The sequence below is a fragment of the Ceratotherium simum genome, chromosome 16, assembly GCF_057802395.1.
Source record: "Ceratotherium simum simum isolate JZ-2026a chromosome 16, ASM5780239v1, whole genome shotgun sequence".
NCBI classification, from domain to species: domain Eukaryota; kingdom Metazoa; phylum Chordata; class Mammalia; order Perissodactyla; family Rhinocerotidae; genus Ceratotherium; species Ceratotherium simum.
The window spans coordinates 17645289-17664515 of NC_141915.1; the positions used below are offsets into that span (position 1 = coordinate 17645289).

The 19227-nt window shown below is 42.0% G+C and overlaps 1 protein-coding gene across 2 annotated transcripts in view; it reads left to right on the plus strand.

The window, feature by feature from the left end:
• The window catches only part of BLMH (bleomycin hydrolase), a 46734-nt gene extending 34815 nt beyond the window's left edge, over positions 1 to 11919 (plus strand). The window contains exons 12-13 of one of the 2 annotated variants that reach the window (XM_014789728.2): positions 905 to 943; positions 10959 to 11919. In XM_014789728.2, the coding sequence (XP_014645214.1) occupies positions 905 to 943; positions 10959 to 11110 (191 nt within the window). In that variant the 3' untranslated portion in view covers positions 11111 to 11919. The remainder of the gene's footprint in view (positions 1 to 904; positions 944 to 10958) is intronic. The other variant, XM_014789729.2, reaches the window with a different exon arrangement.
• Positions 11920 to 19227: the final 7308 nt, after the last annotated feature.

Here is a 19227-nt window from a genome sequence, read left to right on the forward strand (position 1 = left end):
TTAGTAAAATTTCCAGACTTCCTTTTAAAAGGGAGTCTCTTGATGATTTCAGTTAAAGAGACTTTGGCATATTAGAGATTAATCTGGAAAGAAACTTATGTGACTCATTCAGATTATTTATGGACTTTTGCTTCCTGAAAACCAACAGTATGATTGCCTCACCAGTCAGACTACCCCAGGTGATTTTGGAGACAGTATGTCCGAAGCTAGGCACAGAATTCATCATATCCTTCATATAATGTCATATATATTGTGGAACCAGGAGAGACAGTTATTACCTTCTTAATTATTGATCCTGGATAGTAATTTATCTCCTTATGGTTTCACATTTCTCTATCAGTAACATGGATAATTACTGTTTCCTTATGAGGTCCTACAGTTTATGTATAGCCATCAAATGAAATAATGTATGAAAGCATTTTTCAAACTGTGTACTGTTTTATAACTCTAAAGAGTTTAGTGACTATTTCATATTTCTGTCAGAGGTACTCAGGACATATAGTTCATATCATCTTCCTTCATAAGAAGTTAGTGTGCTAGTGTATTTGTATTTATTTTTCCTCATGGCATCAAGATAGAGTAACTGAGGGTATGGATGTCAGGGATTATACCCATGTTTTATGTGGAAACAAACAACAATGTATTGAGAGGTTTTGACTTATTCAAGTTGCACAGTGTCAGAGATGGAGTTAGGATTCAGATTTCTTAATTTTACTCAGGCCACTTCCCTAAGAATGTACGTTATAGTAGTCCCCCTTATCTGTGATTTTGCTTTCCGTGGCCTCAGTTATGTGGTCCAAAAATATTAAATGAAAAATTCCAGAAATAAATCGTAAGTTTTAAATTGCGTGCTGTTCTGAGTAGCATGATGAAATCATTCACCTGACTTCATCTCATCACATAGGCATTGTATCATCATCACATCATCACAGGAAGAAGAAAGGTGAGTACAGTACAATAAGATATTTTGAGAGAGAGAGACCACATGCACATGACTTTTATTATAGTATATTGTTATAATTGCTTTATTACTAGTTATTGTTGTTAATCTCTTACTGTGCTTAATTTATAAATTAAACTTTATTGTGAGTAGGTGTGTATAGGAAAACACGGTACATATAGAGTTCAGTACTATCTGCAGTTTAAGGCATCCACTAGGGGTCTTGGACTGGCTCCCCTGCAGATAAGGGGGGACTACTGTACCTATACAAGATAACTGATTATTTGCAGGTCTGTTAGAGGGTCAGTTTTGGATTTCTAGCACAAATAATACAAATTATAGACAGCATTGAGCTGAACTTGCTGAAACAAGAGAAAATTATGAGCTAAAAGCAGAGGCTTCTAATTTCCTGGAAAGGGGCAAGATACAAATTTGTCATGTCACCTCATGGTTTTCATGTCTCTCTAGGCTTAAGAAAAGTGCTGCTACCGTCAAATCTGGGTATCTGAGTTTTTTCAGAGGAACTTCTCATCCTTCCTCTTTATTAACCAAAGAGCCTGCATGACGCGAGCTGAAAAATAGTGCACTTGAGTGGAACAGAGGAAGCGTGTGCTCTCAGATTGACTGCTGCTTCCTTATCAAAGTGTGTGACTAGGAGAGAGCTACTGTTTGTGAGGGGGACAGACCATGGGACAGAGGCTCCTACTAACCTGCAACCAGGCATAAGTTTCAGGGAGAAATCCCCCACATTTAATACAGATTTTTGTGTGTATATTTGCTTTCTCCTCTAGAGAGGATCTATTATTTTCACCAGATTATCTCCAAGGTGTGTTTGCGTTAGTTTGAGAAAGATAGAGATTAAGCATAGGACCTGGAGCTAGCCTGCCCAGGTACATGTCTTAGCAGTTCCAGCTATTGGCTGTGTAGCCTTGGTCATGGTACTTAACTTATCTAAGCCTTAGTTTTCTCATCTATAAAATTGGGATAATAATTGTGTCTACCTCAGGGTTATTGTGAGAACTGTGCCAGGCATATAAGAAGTGCTCAAAAATATTAGCTATCATTACTATTGTTGATATTATCTGTAGTCGAATGAGAGCAGGAAAACAAGAATATAAGGCTCCTTACCTTTCACTTCTAGACGAGGGCTGTCTAACTTGCCTGTGGTTCTAGCTTCAGATCTCTAAGAATTCAGGACACTAATGTGACCATTGTGCTATATCACCAGTTTACTGGATGGATGACTCGTCATGTGAGCTTAGTTTCTTGAGAGAAAGCAATGGAGGTGAATAAACCTAGTGCTGAGGGAAAACCGTTAGCAATAGCATCATTTATTGATAGGATGCAGGGAACCGTGCACAGACTATGGTGGAATGAATATCTCAGACCCTCAGAGGAATTTATACTTACTTGTGACACAAGAAGGGGATTTGAAGAGGGCTGTGATATGACAGAAGTGGCATTCGTGGTGTGCTCTTCAGACTGTAAGATATAGGATAAGCAGACTGAGAAAAGCAAGAGAAGGGGTGATTTCTCCAAGAAGGCAGATGACAGAGAAAGAGGGATAACCAGGGAGAGCCTCCTCAGTGAGGAGACAGTAGGAAGACATTGAAGCTGAGGTTATTGAAATGGGTGCAGGGTTAGAGAGAAGCCAGTGGACTAGATGATGTCAGGGAGAACTTGGTGGTAAATAGTGCAGCAGCAGAGCAGTGAGAAAATGAATCAAGGGAAAAGGCTTTGGAGTTGGACTTTAAGGCAAGTTTGGAAACTTTAGGAGGGGTGGGCTGAAAGCCCAGTTGTCCTGCTATGCCACGTCAGTAACATTTTAGTACTTAATTCCTTCAGATGCAAGGTACTAGGTGAGGGCGGGGGAAATTGAAGCTGGGACAATTGAGGCTGTAAATCTTGCTCCATGTGGTGTTTGTAATTTATTATAAGAACAAATATATAAAACAGAAACACAAGAATAAATGTAAAATATTGGGGATAAAACTACAAGAGAGATGGCAAACTACAAGAGAGATGGAGAGTGATTGGAACTGTGAAAGCTCCTTAGCGATTCTTCAGGGGTGAGTGGAGTTTTAGGAAAGGAGTTAGGGTTATGGCTTTTTTTGGAAAGGAAGTGGGAGGCCAGCCAGGGAAATGGTAGCTGAGAAGGGTAGCTCTTGGTATGTGGAGCATGCTTCAGGCAGGTCCAAGGAGTGAGGCCAAGAAATGCTGTGGCCTACTATCCACGGAGCTTTTGAGGAATGATCAAAAATCAGGCTTTGCCTGAAACAAATAGGAGTAGTGATAGTTTTTTTTTTTTTTTTTTTAATTTTTATTTATTTATTTTTTCCCCCCAAAGCCCCAGTAGATAGTTGTGTGTCATAGTTGCACAGCCTTCTAGTTGCTGTATGTGGGACACAGCCTCAGCATGGCCGGAGAAGCGGTGCGTCAGTGCGTGCCTGGGATCCGAACCCCGGCTGCCAGCAGCGGAGCGCGTGCACTTAACCGCTAAGCCACAGGGCCGGCCCAATAGTGATAGTTTTGGGGTCAGAGAGAAGTCATTGAGTTTTGGCAGGAAAACAGACCCTTGGATGTCACCTAAATTTGTGTTTTCCTCTCCTCTCCAACATCAGAGATCCTGGCAGGATTGTGTGTGCTCTCAGACTTGCCTGGATTGTTATCACTGGTCCGGGGAAAGGAGAAATCACACTGGGTAGTGTGTTGCCTTCTCTCCTCAGCCCAGAGGTGGACAGGCTTCTTCTGGACTCCTTAGCAGGGTGTACTTCCTCAGGAAAGGTACGCTTCTGCTGACTGAACTTTGTTGTGGCTTGATGGTTTAAAAAACTACAACCCACAAGCCAAAACAACCCTCTTTTCCTACCACATTTTTTACTCTGCCTTTTTCCTGGTATATTTACCAAGGAAATCGTATCTTCTCTAACCTTTGTTTCTGAAAGAGGCCACAGGTAATATCCAGTTATAAGGGTATCCCTTCTCTATGCAGAAGCTTCGGGAGCATGAATGTGTCCTTACCACATAGCCAGACTTTTGTGTTTACTCTAGAGCAGAAAGAAGCCTCTTCTCAGATCACTGTCCAAATGTCTGTCTCATAAGTGGTGGTTTTGGTTCTGTTCCTCTCGTTTTTTTTGTTGTTGTTGTTTTGGTGAGGAAGATTTGCCCTGAACTAATATCTGTTGCCAGTCTTCCTCTTTTTTGGCTTGAGGAAGATTAGCCCTGAGCTAACATCTGTGCCAGTCTTCCTCTATTTTGTATGTGGGACACCGCCACAGCATGGCTGACAAGTGGTGTTTGTCCATGCCCAGGATCCGAACCCGCAAACCGCTGAAGCAGAGTGTGCCAGACTTAACCACTGTGCCATAGGGCTGGCCCCCATCTCTTTTTTTTTTTTTAAACATCCAGCCCATCTTGTTCTCCATCCTTCTAAATACATGCACTTAGAACACATGGTACCTCTTTGATTTAAAGATATAAAATACCTTGTAAATGGACCCCACAAAGACTGGGCACATGACTGTTGATGTGGGATGTGTGAGCAGGTTGGAATTGGTTCCAAACAGTTAGGTGCTGAGCTAGATTACATGCTGTTATCTGTTGCCAAAACCATGACTACTTGCCACGTCTCTTTGTCGCTGAGCGCTCGCTGTGTTGGAGGAAGCTGAGGCCCATGGAAAAGACTGATTTGAAGTTAAGACATGGATTGAGTGTGGGCTTTACTTACTGGCTGTGTGACTTCAGACAGCTTGTAGCAACCCTGCCTGCCTCATAGTGGCGGTGAGGTGTTGTGAGGATTAGAATCAGAGCAAGTGTAGTGGATGTGAAATTGCATTGTGAAGTGTAAGCTCCCTACAGATTTGTTTGTGTGTTTTTGTTTTGTTTTGCTGTCTAAAGTGTAGTTGTTAATAAATAATAAAATTACATTGTTCCAAAATCAAAATACAAAAAAGTATATAAAGAGGAATTTGTTTCCATCTCTGTCACTCTCCGCTCTATCCTTCTCCCTTTTCACATTACCATTTCTATTCATTTCTCTTGTATCTTTTTAGTGTTTTTTAGTGCACCAAACGTAGCATACCTTATACCCTGCCCTGCATCTTGCTCTCACTTCACTTAACAGTATGTCTTGGAGGCATTTCTGTATCAGTTTCCATATCAGTACAGCTTCATTATCTTCTATTGTCTAGATGGACCATAGTTTACTTAACCAGTTCCCTTACTAATGGAACTTGGATTGTTTCCAATCTTTTGCTGTTACAAACAAAATATTGCAGTGAATTAATATATGTACAATGCTTAGAACAGTGCCTGACACATAGTAAGAACTGAATAAGTATTAGCTATTATTGTGAATAAATAAGTACCTATTGTGTGCATGCAAGTATTGTGTGTGTGTGTAGGATGAAGTCCCACAAATGGCATTGCTTAGTGAAAAGGGTATATGCATTTGAAATTTTTCTAGATATTGCCAAATTCCCTTCCATAGAGGTTGTGTCATTTTGCACATTTGCAACATACTCTATGTATGTAAAATATTAGGGCATGCTTTACACAGTGGGTACCTAACAGAAGTGTTTGACAGATTATCACTACTTAATGATCTATTCAAATTGTGTATGTTCATAATTGGGGACTAGACCGTGCCAAGGCCTTAGTGAGTGATGGGCTTTGCAGTGAGACTATGTTTCTGATGTTTTCTTACCACTCTTCCTACTTTTTTCTCTTATTTGTTTTTTATCATAATAGCAGAAAAATGTTTATAAGCATAACACCAAAATTAGAAGCCATAAAGGAAAAGGTTGATAAATTTGACTTCATAAAAATAAAAAATTTTAGTAGACTAAAAAACATTATAAACCAAATTAGAAGGCAGATTACATAATAGGAAAGTAATGTTTACAACCATTATAATATATAGATAAATAGTGTGCTATTACTGATCACTGTGAAAAAGGGAAACATACCAGTTAAAAATAGGCAGAGGGCCAGCCCTAGTGGCCTAGTGGTTAAGTTCAGCACACTACGCTTTGGAGGCCCAGGTTCAGTTCCCAAGCATAGACCTACACCGCTCTGTTAGTGGTCATGCTCTGCTGGCAGCCCACATACTGCAAAAAATAGAGGAAGATTGGCATGGATGTTAGCTCAAGGCAAATCTTCCTCAGCAAAAGAAAACAATAATCATAGGCATAGGTCCCAAACAGGCAGTTTACAAAAGAAAACTGTAAATAGCAAGCAAACAGACACACAAAAACGTTCAAATTGGACCCAAAAAGAAAGTTGTAATTAGGGCCAGCCCCATGGCTTAGCGGTTAAGTGCGCATGCTCCACTACTGGCAGCCCGGGTTTGGATCCCGGGCGCACACCGATGCACCGCTTCTCCGGCCACGCTGAGGCCACATCCCACATACAGCAACTGGAAGGATGTGCAGCTATGACATACAACTATCTACTGGGGCATTGGGGGGAAAAAAAAAGGAGGAGCATTGGCAATAGATGTTAGCTCAGAGCCGGTCTTCCTCAGCAAAAAAAAAAAAAAAGAGGAGGATGGGCATGGATGTTAGCTCAGGGCTGATCTTCACAAAGAAAAAAAAAAGTTGTAATTATACATACCAAATATTGATGAGACTAGAAGGAAATTAAATAGATAATTAAGGATATAACAAAGATTTAGTTACCAAAATGTTTATAGCAGTATTGTTTCTAAGCGTGAAAAACAATCCAGGTTCCAACAGTCAGGGATTGATTAAATATATTTCGGTTTACTGTTACACATTTAGCACTTAAACATTATAATGTAGATAGATGTATTTTTTTTATCAATATGGAAAGAGCAGTATTGGAAAACAGCATGTGTGGTATTTTATAATAAAAGAGTATTGTGATATCTCATTTTTATTAAACGTATAGAGTCTACATGTAGAAACTTCATCAAAGGATATATGTAAAATCTGAACAGGCCTTATCCCCAGGTAGTGGAATTGTAGGCAGTTTTTAAATTTATATGTCTCCTGTTCCTTCTCATCCCCCCCTTCCTCCTCCTGCTCCTCTTCCTTCTCCCTCTCATCTTCCTCCTCTGTGTTTCCAAAGCTTTTTATAATGAGAATGAATTATTTGGGTAATCTTTACAGAGTCAAAAAGCAGTATAACATTTCAGAAATTTGGGGGGGAAATCACCTACCCCATGGTGTAAAATTACCATTTTGTTATGTTTTTCATGTTTTTTCCTTTGTGTACCTGGATTTGTAACATAGTTGTAATTATATAGGATATACCATTTTTATATATTTTACTTTTATCCCTTAAACATTTTCCACGTTGCTGCATCGTCTTCGCAACTTCATTTTAAATGACTAATGTTCTGAGTGGTTTCTCACTATTTATTAGGAAGTTTGAAATATGAGACAAGTGTCAGCGAGGTTTTTGCTTTCCTTTCTAGAAGCCTTTCTTCAATCCTGAGTTAGCACCATCAGGTGAAAGATTGGCAGTGACTTAATGAGGCCCAGGTAGTCTGGCGTCTTTAGGTCCATGCTGCCAGACAGATCCATCAGAGCAGAACAGATAACTTGATTTTGTCACACTTCTTTTTTAATAGCAAAAAATAATTAACCACAATAGTTTGTTAGTGAGGTGAACTACTTCATAGAACAAAGACAGCAAAAAATATAAAATATATCTAATTCATAAATGATAATATATTTGTCACCTTAATCTAGTCTGAGAGGTTTAAATCTTAGATCTCGGGTAGGAATTCAGAAAACTGTTTTGTCAGGTAAAGGTCTTCTTTCCTTTAAACTAACCCATTTGAAGCTATTCTGTTTCTGAGTGAATTTAGCCTAACTAGTGTAGAGTTATATCCACAGACACTGTTTTTTCCCTTGATAGATACTACCCTTTCATTTAACAAATACAGAAACATTGCCAGTTTCTTTGAGAGACTGTTCACTTATTTCTTTCTTTCTCATTGCATGTAAACGAGACATTCAAGTTAAAATTTAATTTCACCTTAGTTCCTAAAGCTGATTTTATCTGTTTAGCTATTTGTTTCTCTAAATGTAACCTGGGGATCCCTGGAGCAGATTTTTCTTTTCTTTCCCTTTTTCCTTGAGGAACACCTGTTTCTAATGGCCGGGGTGCTTAAAGGCTAGCAGCTGCAATTTCCTTCAAATCAAAATGGCCAGTTTCATCCCGCCCAAGTGGGTACTTGGCTGCTCCTTTACACAGCACTTACTTGAGTTTCAGACATACTGATCCTAATCTTCTCAAACTCCAAGACACACAGTATCAACAGTTACAGCAGCCACAAGTTCGTTATCGACTCAGGGTGCAATTACTTGGCAGCCACCTAGACTGTGGGGTTTTTGTGGGCCCCCAAAGAACTCATATCCTGAAGAGAGAGACTCATCAAGGCAGGTCCTCTTGGCAGGGACACTGAAAGGGTGGATTGAAATTGATAGGAGTTTTAATTTGTGAAGACTTAATCTGATCTGCTTTTGGAACAAGATAGTGTAGATGGACTTATTGTCCATTTTCTCTGGGCATTCTTTGAAGACTCATTTGATTGTGTGATGATAGTATTGTCATAAGGACAGAGAACTTTATTACATGAATCTGCCTCTGTCCTTCACCTGCCTCACTGCCCAGAGCTACTCTAAGGATTTATTCAGCTTGCATATGGTGGGGGAAGGATGACTAATGTCAAATGGTGTAGTGTTTAGTAGTCTGGTCTCGTGTCCTCTGAAAGCTCCTTTGTGGGAAGGCAGATGCTCACTTGCTCAGGAAGCACTTAAGATGCAGCCAGAAATGGTGCTGGTTGGCCCTTCAGCTGACCAAGCTTTGGTTGCTAGATCTTATTGGCAGTAATGTCGGTGATGGTAAGAGCCAGGTCCTGACTGAGTGCCACGAGCAAAGCCAGGGACTCTGGAGTGTGTAATCAAGACAGAAACCAGAAATGGTGCAGGCCGTGGTGTTGATCTATGCGCTGCTTCCCTGTATGTCCTGTTGAGAAAAGGAGCACTGGGTCAGGAGGCTGGCGTCAGGGGACAAGGATACATTCCATTACCTGCCTTGGTCAGAGCCCTTGCGCACTTTTCCAGGGCATTTTCTTGTGAGGGTAAATAAACATGCTGTGCCATGAGTTGTCTTTGACTTCTGACAGAGGTGACAAGAAGAATTGAGCATAGGCGACCTCACCAAAGCAATTGTGATTTCAAGGTAAATGTCCTCTGACACACCATTTAACTTACAAAATTAGACTTACCATCATGTTGCCTTTTAATTATTTAAATCAGTCTTGCTTTTAGAACAGCAGTTCTCAAAGTGTGGGCTGAAGACCCCTGCAGGTTCCTAGGACTCTTTTAGGGGGTCTGGAGGGTCTTCCCTTCTCCAACAGCATATCTGTGTGAGACCAGATTTTCTTCATCTACTTCAGCCAGAACAATAGATTGCAACAGATTGAACACAGAAGCAGATACAAGAATTTAGTATCTTCTGCGAAGCCAGACATTAAATTGTAAAGCAATGCCACTTGTCTAACTAAAATTTATTTTATTTTGGAGAATAGAATTATTTTTTCCTAAAAATATATTATTTATATTCATGTTTTTTAATTCTTATTTTTAAATGAATTAATATTTTTAACTTTCTGTTTTAATTTCTAATACAGTAAATATCAGTAGGTATAATCCACATAAACAACTTTTTGGGGTCCTCAATAATTTTAAGAGTGTACAGGCTTGGTCTTGGGGCCAAGAAGTTTGAGAACCGCTGCCCTAGAGGACCACCTTGGGAGAAATACCTCCATCTTCTTTCTTTCTCTTGGTCCTGTGTCATGGGAAATGAAATAGCACTGACCTAGATTTGCACAAACACTTGGAGAGAAAAATGGCTCAAGTGTCTAGCATATAGCAGGTGCCAGCTATGTAAGAAGGTGATGGTGATGATGGTGATGATGATGGTAATGATGATGGTGATGATGGTGATGATGATGATTGCTGTTTCCTGTCAGACCTTGGATGTGTATGTACATGCAGTGCCCTGTGTAGATACACATTTTTGTGCCCTGTGCTCTCTCCCTGGCCCATTCTTGTTTTAAATACACACGCTTTAGTCTCTCGCTTTAATTTTGCTCTTTAAATTAACAATAGTTCAGGTGAAGCGTTTTTCCCCCTGTTGAAGTTTGTTGGAAGTATGTTCCTGAAGGGGAATTTGTGTTGTCCTAGTAGAGACAGGAAGAGGCAGGTTTCTAGGATGAATACCTCATGACACTTTTTCTCAGCTGAGCTTGCAACCTGGGTTTTAGTACAGCTGTGCCTCTCTACAGTCCTGCCCCTGGAGAGATCCATAACCCCGGGGCCTAACTGAGGGAGAGCGGTCGAGCAGCTGTCTCAGTCCTCCAGTTCTGCCTAATGCTCATCACAGATTTCCTCCTAGGAAAGCACAGACTGTGTTATCATTTGACTCACACAGCATCATCTGCAAATAAGTGACAGCCTGGGAATGACGACATGGCCCCATCACAGATTCCCCTAGCCGTTAAGCTGGTTGCTGTAGGAATTTATGATAGAGAGGAAGGAAGGAAAACAGACAGTAGTGCTGAGAAGGTGGCTGGGGTAAGAAGGAAACTGATGTGCTTGCCTTTCTGACCCTAGAGATTAATCCCCTAGGTGTGGCTGTATGAACAAGAAGCGTTTCCAACTACCCTTCTGGGGTCATCCACTCACCTTCAGCGAGGCAGCCTTGGCAGTGGAACAGCACAGGATCTGGTACCAGCCTTAGGTCCAAGGCATGACCTGGGCATGTCACTTAGTTCCTCTGAGCCCCAGTTTTCTAATTGGTAAAAATATAGCCATGCCTGTCCTGTCTGCTTCGCAGAATTTCTAATAAAACTTAGATTAAGTGAGAGTGTAGATGGGAAAGCTGAAAAACATGGACAAATATTAGTTTTGTAAAAGGCTCCTCTAGAGTGCTCGTTTCCCCTTGCCCTCTGGACTCATGAGGCTTCTGTTCTTTTCTCCAGGTTACCTGAGCATGACAGATGAGTGGTTCTCTGAATATGTCTACGAAGTGGTGGTGGACAGGAAGCATGTCCCGGAAGAGGTGCTAGCTGTGTTAGAGCAGGAACCCATTGTCCTGCCAGCCTGGGACCCCATGGGGGCTTTGGCCGAGTGATACTGCCTCCAGCTCTTTCCTCCTCCTTTGGGACCCGAAGTAGCTGCAAAGGACAGATCCAGGGACTGAAGCCAAAGTTACACAGGTGACTGTGTGTTCCCACGGGACACAGTCAGACTCTTGGACTTCTCCTCCAGGAACCTCTTCGGGGAAATGTGCTTTATGCTGAAACAAAATATTCTTTTAAAAAAGGGAAAGATCAGGTCACACTATCTCTACTCTCCTCATCTCCAACAGCTCAGGATCTCTTAGCATTTTATCAGATGTAATTGTTTGTCTTACTCTGTCAAAAAGGTTTGGTTCAGTGTCTGTTTTAATAAAACAGTAGAGGATGAGCAATTGAGGTGTGTGGAGAGAAAACAGGTCTAATGCTCCTTGTTCGTAGAGTAGGGGGAGGGTTACCCTAAGATTTGAGCTCTCAATACCGCGTGCTGCCTGACAGTATCACTGGCCTTCCTAGATGGCAGTCACTGAATGGAATTTTTTCAAGGTAATTTCATGTGTCTCTGATAGCCCAGGAATGGGAGGTTGATCAAGTCTGACATGATTCCTTCCTATTGCTCTAAACTGTGGGGGAGCACAGCCCTTCTTGAGTCAGGGGTAAGCAGAGGCCTAGAGAAAGGTGGGTGAGAGAGCAGCCAAACCTTATCGTGATCTGAATTATGATCATTAGGGGGAGCTCTAGCCAAATGGTTTAACTTCTGCCTCTGGAATTGGGAGTTGGATGGGCAGGAGAAGGTGATATCCATTCTTTCTGACAACTAGATGGTGCTGAGAAGCTTTTGAATAAAACTCTTTGCTAAATGAGAGTAAGCTGGCTTATTTGATCTAAGAAGTGTTTCTTAATTTAGCTACAAGGGACAGCAACCAGGTGACTCATGTTCTTCAAAGTGGAAAACCGGCAAGATGGGCCAGGGCTTCCCTGCTTGAGCTTCTCCCTGAGACGCATAATCCTTCCCAGCCTCTGCTGGTCCTCACCGGCTTCTGCAGAGGTTCCCAAGCACCATATTTAAGAGGGCTTGTGCCTCTGCCACTTAACCATTCTCTCACCCAGATCCAGGGTCCCTACGGGGGGGGGAGTGAAGCTCTGCTCGGTCCAGCCTTAGAATGGGCTGGAAAATATGTGTTTTACTGAGACTGGGCCTCCCTGTCTCTGAAAGCACGTCGGTACAGCACCCTAATTAACATTTCCATCAGTGCCTGAACCCCTACCTTTCTGGCTCTCCAAGAATCTTCTCAGTCCTAGCAGGGGATATTTTCTGTCACGGCACTTTCCAAGATAACATTAGATAAAGGCTCAGGTTTTAATCACAGTGTTTACTAGTAATCCTGTTCCAGCAGGATAAATAAATCCATTTCTAGACACATCATGGTGAAACCCCAGAACAGATCTTAAAAGCATCCAGGAAGAAAAGACAGGTTACCTCCAAAGAAAAGACAATAGGATTGACAGCTAACTTCTCATGAGGAACTGTATATGCCTGAAGACAGTGAAGTATATGTTGAAAGTGCTCAGAGAAATGAACCTAGAATTCTATACTCAGTGAAACTGTCTTTCAAAAACAAGAGTGAAGTAAAAGACATTTTCTGTCAAAAACTGTTGCCCAAACAGAAAGATAGTGATCCAGTATGGAAGGTCTGAAATGCAACAAAGAATGTAGATCAGAGAAAGTGACAAATACATGTATCAGTAAACAAAAAGTGACTGTAGGTAGTCTTGTAGGGTTCAAAAAAAGAGAAAAACCAAAATACATGAAAATGGATAATTAGGGAGGGAAGTGATTGGAATAAAGTCCTCATGTCATTCCAGAAGAAGAAAAGTATATTGATTAACTTTAGACTTTGATATGTTAGTTATATGTGCTACAAATTTCTAGACTAACTACTAAAAGATAAAACAGAGGATGTAGTTTCCAAGCAAGAATATAATCAATCTATAAAAAGATAGGGGAGAGAAAGAAAACACAGGACAAATAGAGTGTCCAAAATAAGATAGTAGAAATAAATTGAAGTGTGTCTATTGTATGGGTTAAATGTTCCAGAAAAAAAGACAAATTGTCAAACTGGATTTTTAAAAGAAATTCAGCCGTAGGTTGATTACAAGTGACATCAGTAATCTAGGAAAACATAACAAAGGATAGAAGAGCTTTATCAGGCAGATACTAACCAAAATAAATCTGGTGTAGTTGTACTAATAATGGGCAAAATTAGGACCATTCTGAATAAGCAAACAGACTAATTCCAAGGTATGTTATTCATAGCCTCCCTGGAGTTGTACAACACAGTGGCCCTGGAAATAGGCTTTAAAACAAAAAGTATTACTAGGGATAGTCACTACATAATTATATGTGTACTTGATTCTCCAGAAAAATATAAAGATTCTAAATTAGTCCACAACTAATATAACCTCAACATACATAAAACAAAAACTGACGACTAAATGGAAAAATAAGTAATTTAGTATCATAATGGAAGATTTGAACACGGTTCTCAATTATTGATAGATCAAGCAACCAAAAAGTCAAGTGAGTAGATAAAAGATTTAAGCATTTAGTAAATTTGGTATAATGGACGTCTGTGGAACACTGCGTCTAACAACCACCTTCTTTCTGAGCACACATGGAACTTTTTCAAAAATTGACCACATACTGGGCAGTAGAGTCAACCTCAACAAATTTCAAAGGATTGTTGTCATGCAGACCACACTCAAACCACAGTGCAGTTAAGTTAGAAACCAAAATTAAAAGATAACTAGAAGACCCCTACATGTTTGGAATTAACTCATAGGTCCAAGAAAAAATCATAAAGGAAATTTAACCTGAACAATAATAAAAATACTACATATCAAGATGAGAGATATAGCTAAAACACATACATTTTATAGCATTAAAAGTTTATTAGAATGTAAGAAAGTCTAAAAATTGAGCTAAGCATCTGTATCAAGAAATTAAGAGCAGCAAAATAAACCTAAAGAAAGTAGAGAGAAGTAAAAAAGATGTGCAGAAATTAAACATAGGATCAACAAAGCCACAAGTTTGTTCTTAAAAAAAAAATGAAGCAGATTAACATCTTTGGCAAGATCAATCCAAAAAAATGCACACACACAGAAAGAGGAATACTTTTATAGATGCTGCAGATATTAGAAAAGTAAAAGATACTCTTAACTTTGTCAAAAGTGACAGTAAGGGGATTTGTTTAGAAGGCAAATCCATGAGCTTGGGAAGAACATGAGAGGAGAAACAATAAGCTGGAAAACAGAGGCGTTGAACGGTTTAGCAGAGCCAAAAAAGTTTAATCCCAGCGCCAGCAGTGGAGACAGCCAGGGCAAACCAGTTTACGTTGCGTAATCCCCAAACAGCTCAGATATGGGAACATCAGATGGCATTACTCTGGGAATTGGGAGTGAGAGGAGGGTTACCAAAGGGTTGAATGCCTGTTAGGTCCCCTCCCTACTTTGGGCAGCTAGATGACTGTCCCTCCCCAGCTCAGCAGCCGATTCAAGATTTCTTGTGGTGCGGAGATCACGAACAGAGAGTGAAAGTACCACAGCGAGTTAAGTGAGCATTTGCATTTTGAATGTTCTCAGCCGTGTTGGGCTCCTAGAACCCTAGTGCCCAGGAGTTTGGAAGTCTTCTCGGGAATCTTGATTAGCCCAAGAAGAAGCAAAGAACTTTTATGGCATAAAGAATTATTTTATGAGGCTGGCATAACCCTGACAAGGGTAGTAAAAGAAAAAATTACATGTAAATCTCACCCATACATACAGATGCGAAAGTCCTAAACCAAATATTATAAACCAAGTCCAGGATACATAAAAAAGAGAATCTTCATAACCAAATATTCAACAAAAACTTTTTCAAATAAAAATAAAATAGGATCTAGTGAGGAGAGATGAATGGTGGAAATGGGCTGAAGATTTAACCAGAGATCTGAATTGGAAGAACTTGCTAATATCTGGGTGACTGGTGAGCTCAGAAATGGGAAGGTGAGAATTATCTTCCCGAGATACTCTGACCTCTGGACGGTCTTCGCCAGCCCCAGGACCCCACTGAGACGTGTGGAGTCACGCTGACCCTCCACGCCCAAGAAGCCAGGACCTGATAATGAGACGTGCCTTCAGGATGTGGTGTGGACCCATCTGCTTGCTCCGGCTTGCCCTTAAAGAGCCCTTTCATTCCCATCCCTCCTGTAGTGTGTGGGTAAGCATTGTTGCTGACGATGGCCCTAGTCATTGGTTAAGTTGGACTTTTTCTTTTTGAGTAATTCCACATGTGTATTCTCATGTTTAGGACAACCTGTTCAGAAACATTGTTGCTTCCCATGAAGATGACTCTTGCTCCCTGGGGTCTGTGATACAATTGGATTGAAAACTAGGAATAAACTGGTCAGCCTCGTTTTGTTTTGTTTTCCTTTTCAAACTCCAAGCCCTTTACACATTACCACAAAGAGAAAGAAAGGGAGGGAGGAAACGTTCAATTGGTCCCAGCTGCCCTTCTCTGGGAACGGGACTGTGTGAAGATGGGAAGCCCTTCCACGCTCTTCTTTTTTGGTAAAGTTTGGGTCCTAATTGCTCACTGTCTTGCTTATTCCTCTAGAAAAACTGTCGTTCGGTAGCTCCTCTTGAAGTGGATGGAGTGGGCTCTAGAACCATCTCTCAGGATACCGCATGGCAGTTTTTTGTTTTATTTTTTTAAATCAGCTGCATTGCAGAAGGGTAGGACAGCTGAGGCAGGGCGGGTATATGGTGGAAAGTACCAGAGTGTGCTTGACTTAGAATTGTATCCCCCCTGCATCTTACCTGGCAGGGACCTTATAGATTATCTCGTCCAAACTTCTCCAAAATGGATGAGAAGTCCTTTGAGTTCTGCTTGGACACATTCAGTGACAGGAGCACACAGCCTCCTCCCCTGTGGCCCCTGCTCACTCTCTACACTCAACCTCCTCACTTCCCTTCTTGTTCACTCTGCTCCAGCCAACCTGCTTTGTCCCTCAAACACACCAAGCACATTCCCGCCTCCTTGCTGTTCCCTCTTCCTAAAGCTCTTCAGGTCTTTGCTGAAGACCATGGCGTCTCAGGATTCACGCCGTGGCTGGAATGTCAAGGCCATCCCTGATCACCTTATCCGAGCAGCCAGCTTCCCCCTGCCCACTGCCTCTACTGCCTCCACACCGGTCTCTCTCTGTACTGTGACCGGGTCTCTTTTCTTCACAGCGTTACCACTTTTCTGAAATTTCTGTTTCCCCAAAGTCAATACAGCCTATTGGCTCCCCAAGGGCAGGGGCTTTGTCTTGCTCACCGCTGTATTCACCGGCCCGGCTCATGGTAAATATTGGTTGGCTGACTGATTGAAAATGCCCTACATTCTGACAGCTACACTCAATTAAAAGTTTATACATAGAGCTGAAGTCTGCTTCCCTATAACTTGCTCAACAGGGACGAGGAGAACAAGAACAAAGCCCCATGATCTTCATACCTCAGTGCTTAACAAAAAGGTCTGGATTTCATGAAGGAGATTCGCATCAGGGGAGTAGAGGGAGCGGAAACCACAAAGGTTTTCTTCGCTGGTCTCACCGCTGCACCTTTCTTGTTTCAAATCGGCCCAGCCAAGCAGGAGCGCAAGGCCCTTGGACTCGGGCAGATAGATAGGCTGGCTTTGCCACCTGGAGTCTGTGAGCATGGACAAGTGACTGAACGTCTCTGAGCCTCAGTCTCCATACCACTTTTATTGAAAAATCATTTTTCAGTGTATTAAATATGCAAACTCATAGCTTGAAAAAGAGGAAAACGTAAATTTATTTTTAATAATGTTTACAGCAAAACACAGCCAGAGGGTTTATACTGCATGTTACCCATATGGTAGGAAAAGAACAAAAGAATGCAGATCATGTGCCTGGTAGATGCTCTGTAAATGGAACCTTTTATTAATAACCGTTCTCACTGAGCGCCTCCAACATGCCCGGTATTGTGCGAGGCCCTCGGGGGGTGAAAACAGTTTGCTGCTCTCCAGAAGTTTATCATTTAGTTGGGAAATTCAGATGTATATATATGAGCCAGTTGAAAAAGAAGGTGACTTCTAGTAAGCATCATAATAGTTATGAAAGGGCTTGAAGTTGGAGAAGGAAAAGAAATGCTGACTTGTTTTAAACTAACTTCTAACCACAGTGACCACAGACATCAAGGATGAGGCCGTCAGCTCACCAGGAAGAGACTAAGGGAAAGCTCTCTCTCTGCACAGGCTCACGTTATCTTGAGGTTCCTGGAAGGGAAGAGGAGCCAGAGGGAGGGTGAGTGTTTTATAATCTTGAGCAGACAAAAGAAAACCGGAGGTCAGACTGCAGGAGAGAGGAATGACTTCAGGGACCCGAAGCAGAGGACCTCAGTTCTAGAAAAAATCCTGGCCCTCTTGATCTGATCCTGAGCAAAACCCTGGACTTCACCTCTTGGTTCACAGCATCCTTGCTAGTAAATTAGAGAAAATATTTGCCTCCTTCCTAAGGGAACAAAAAAAATTACAACAGTGCTGAGTAAATTCGGCCCCATTTGGGAAGGAAACATGTCTGTTCCGCGTACAGTGGAGATGCGCCCCTGGGAACTCCCCCAGGCTTCTTCCCTGCTTGTGATAAGCTGGGGCCCCCTAGAAGGTCTTTCTGTGTTCTTTCTTTCCCCTCTCTTGTTTTTTTCTTCCTTTCTTTTTTCTTTGACTTTTATAACTTTAAAAAAATGTTGCTTTTCTGAAAAAGTTTTATGAAAGTATTACCTACACATGGCAAATGGTTAAGCAGTATAGAAGGGTATACAGCGAAGAAGTAAGGTTCCCCTCCACCCTAATGTCCTTTCCCACCAAGGCACTTACTATTCCCAGTTTCTTCTGTATACGTAGACAGATTTCAATACACATATCGGCCTCTCTCTCTCTCTCTCAACAAATTAGAGTAACACCTCTTCTGTGCTTTGCTTTTTTTCTCATTTAACAATCAATCTTGTGAACCTCACCCAAATCAGCCCAAATAAAACCGCCTCACTCTTTCACTGCTGTGTGGGATCCATTAGTGGATCTGCCATGATTTAGTTAATGGTCCCTAGGGCCCTGGATTTTTGGCACTGAGTCTTTAAGATTAAAAGGCATTTCCCTGGCCATTCATTGCCAGTACCTATGTTTCCAGGGCTTGCTGTGTGCTGGCCCAGTGGTAGGTGTTAAGACGTGGAGGGAGGCAGAGCCCCTTCCCTTGGGAACTCGGAGCCTAGTGGAGAAGGCAGGCACTTAGGAGACATCAAAGGGCCAGAGCAGATCTGTGTGTACACAGGGCTGTGGGGGCCCCACCTGATACCCTGTGCTTCTCCTGGCTTTGACTTCTCTGCCAAGGTGGAAAGTAAAAACAGCTGCCCTCCAAAATGTGTCCATAGCTAAGGGTGTTTACAGTCAGGGCAGGGAATCCCGTAGGAGGGAAGTAAAAATCAAAAACCTGGTTCAAAAATATTACAGATAGAGCAGCGTGGGGTAATCACAATATCTGTGAAATCTGGGGGAAGAGGGTTTGTTTAGCAAAGGCAGTAGGCTCATATGGAACGGAACAGGAGAGAACGAGCCAGGAAAAGATGGGCGAAGACACAATTCATCCACTTCAAAATGTTTTCTGCCTCCCTCAGGGCTGAGCCTGACCCCACCTCTGTTCCTCTCCCACACCCCAGCAGTTCATGCTCCCACACTCCTGAAGGGGCTTCCCGCCCAGTCCCTTTGCTTTGCTTCATCTGGATCAGGGAAGGCCTGCCACAGGGGGCTCGCACATAGTCCTTGGTGGCGACGAGCCCAGCAAGTCCTGCCCTGGAGGTGCCGTACTCCAGGCATGGTTGAACATGAACCCAGTCACCAAAACTATGTCACCTCCCAGGAAAGACAAGGGGGGTGCTTGGAAGGGACGGAGCAGGAAGACACTCTAAGGACTGGGAATGCTGAGGAAAGCCCACAAGAAGGGGTGGGCCTCATCTTCCATTATTGTGTAAACAGAGCAGAGGCAGGACAGACAGATGGCACCAGGACTTCCGGAGGGAGAGGCTTGGATTTACTCGGCTTTGTCCTGCCTGGCTCCACAGGGCAACAGTTGCTGGGCCTTGAGAT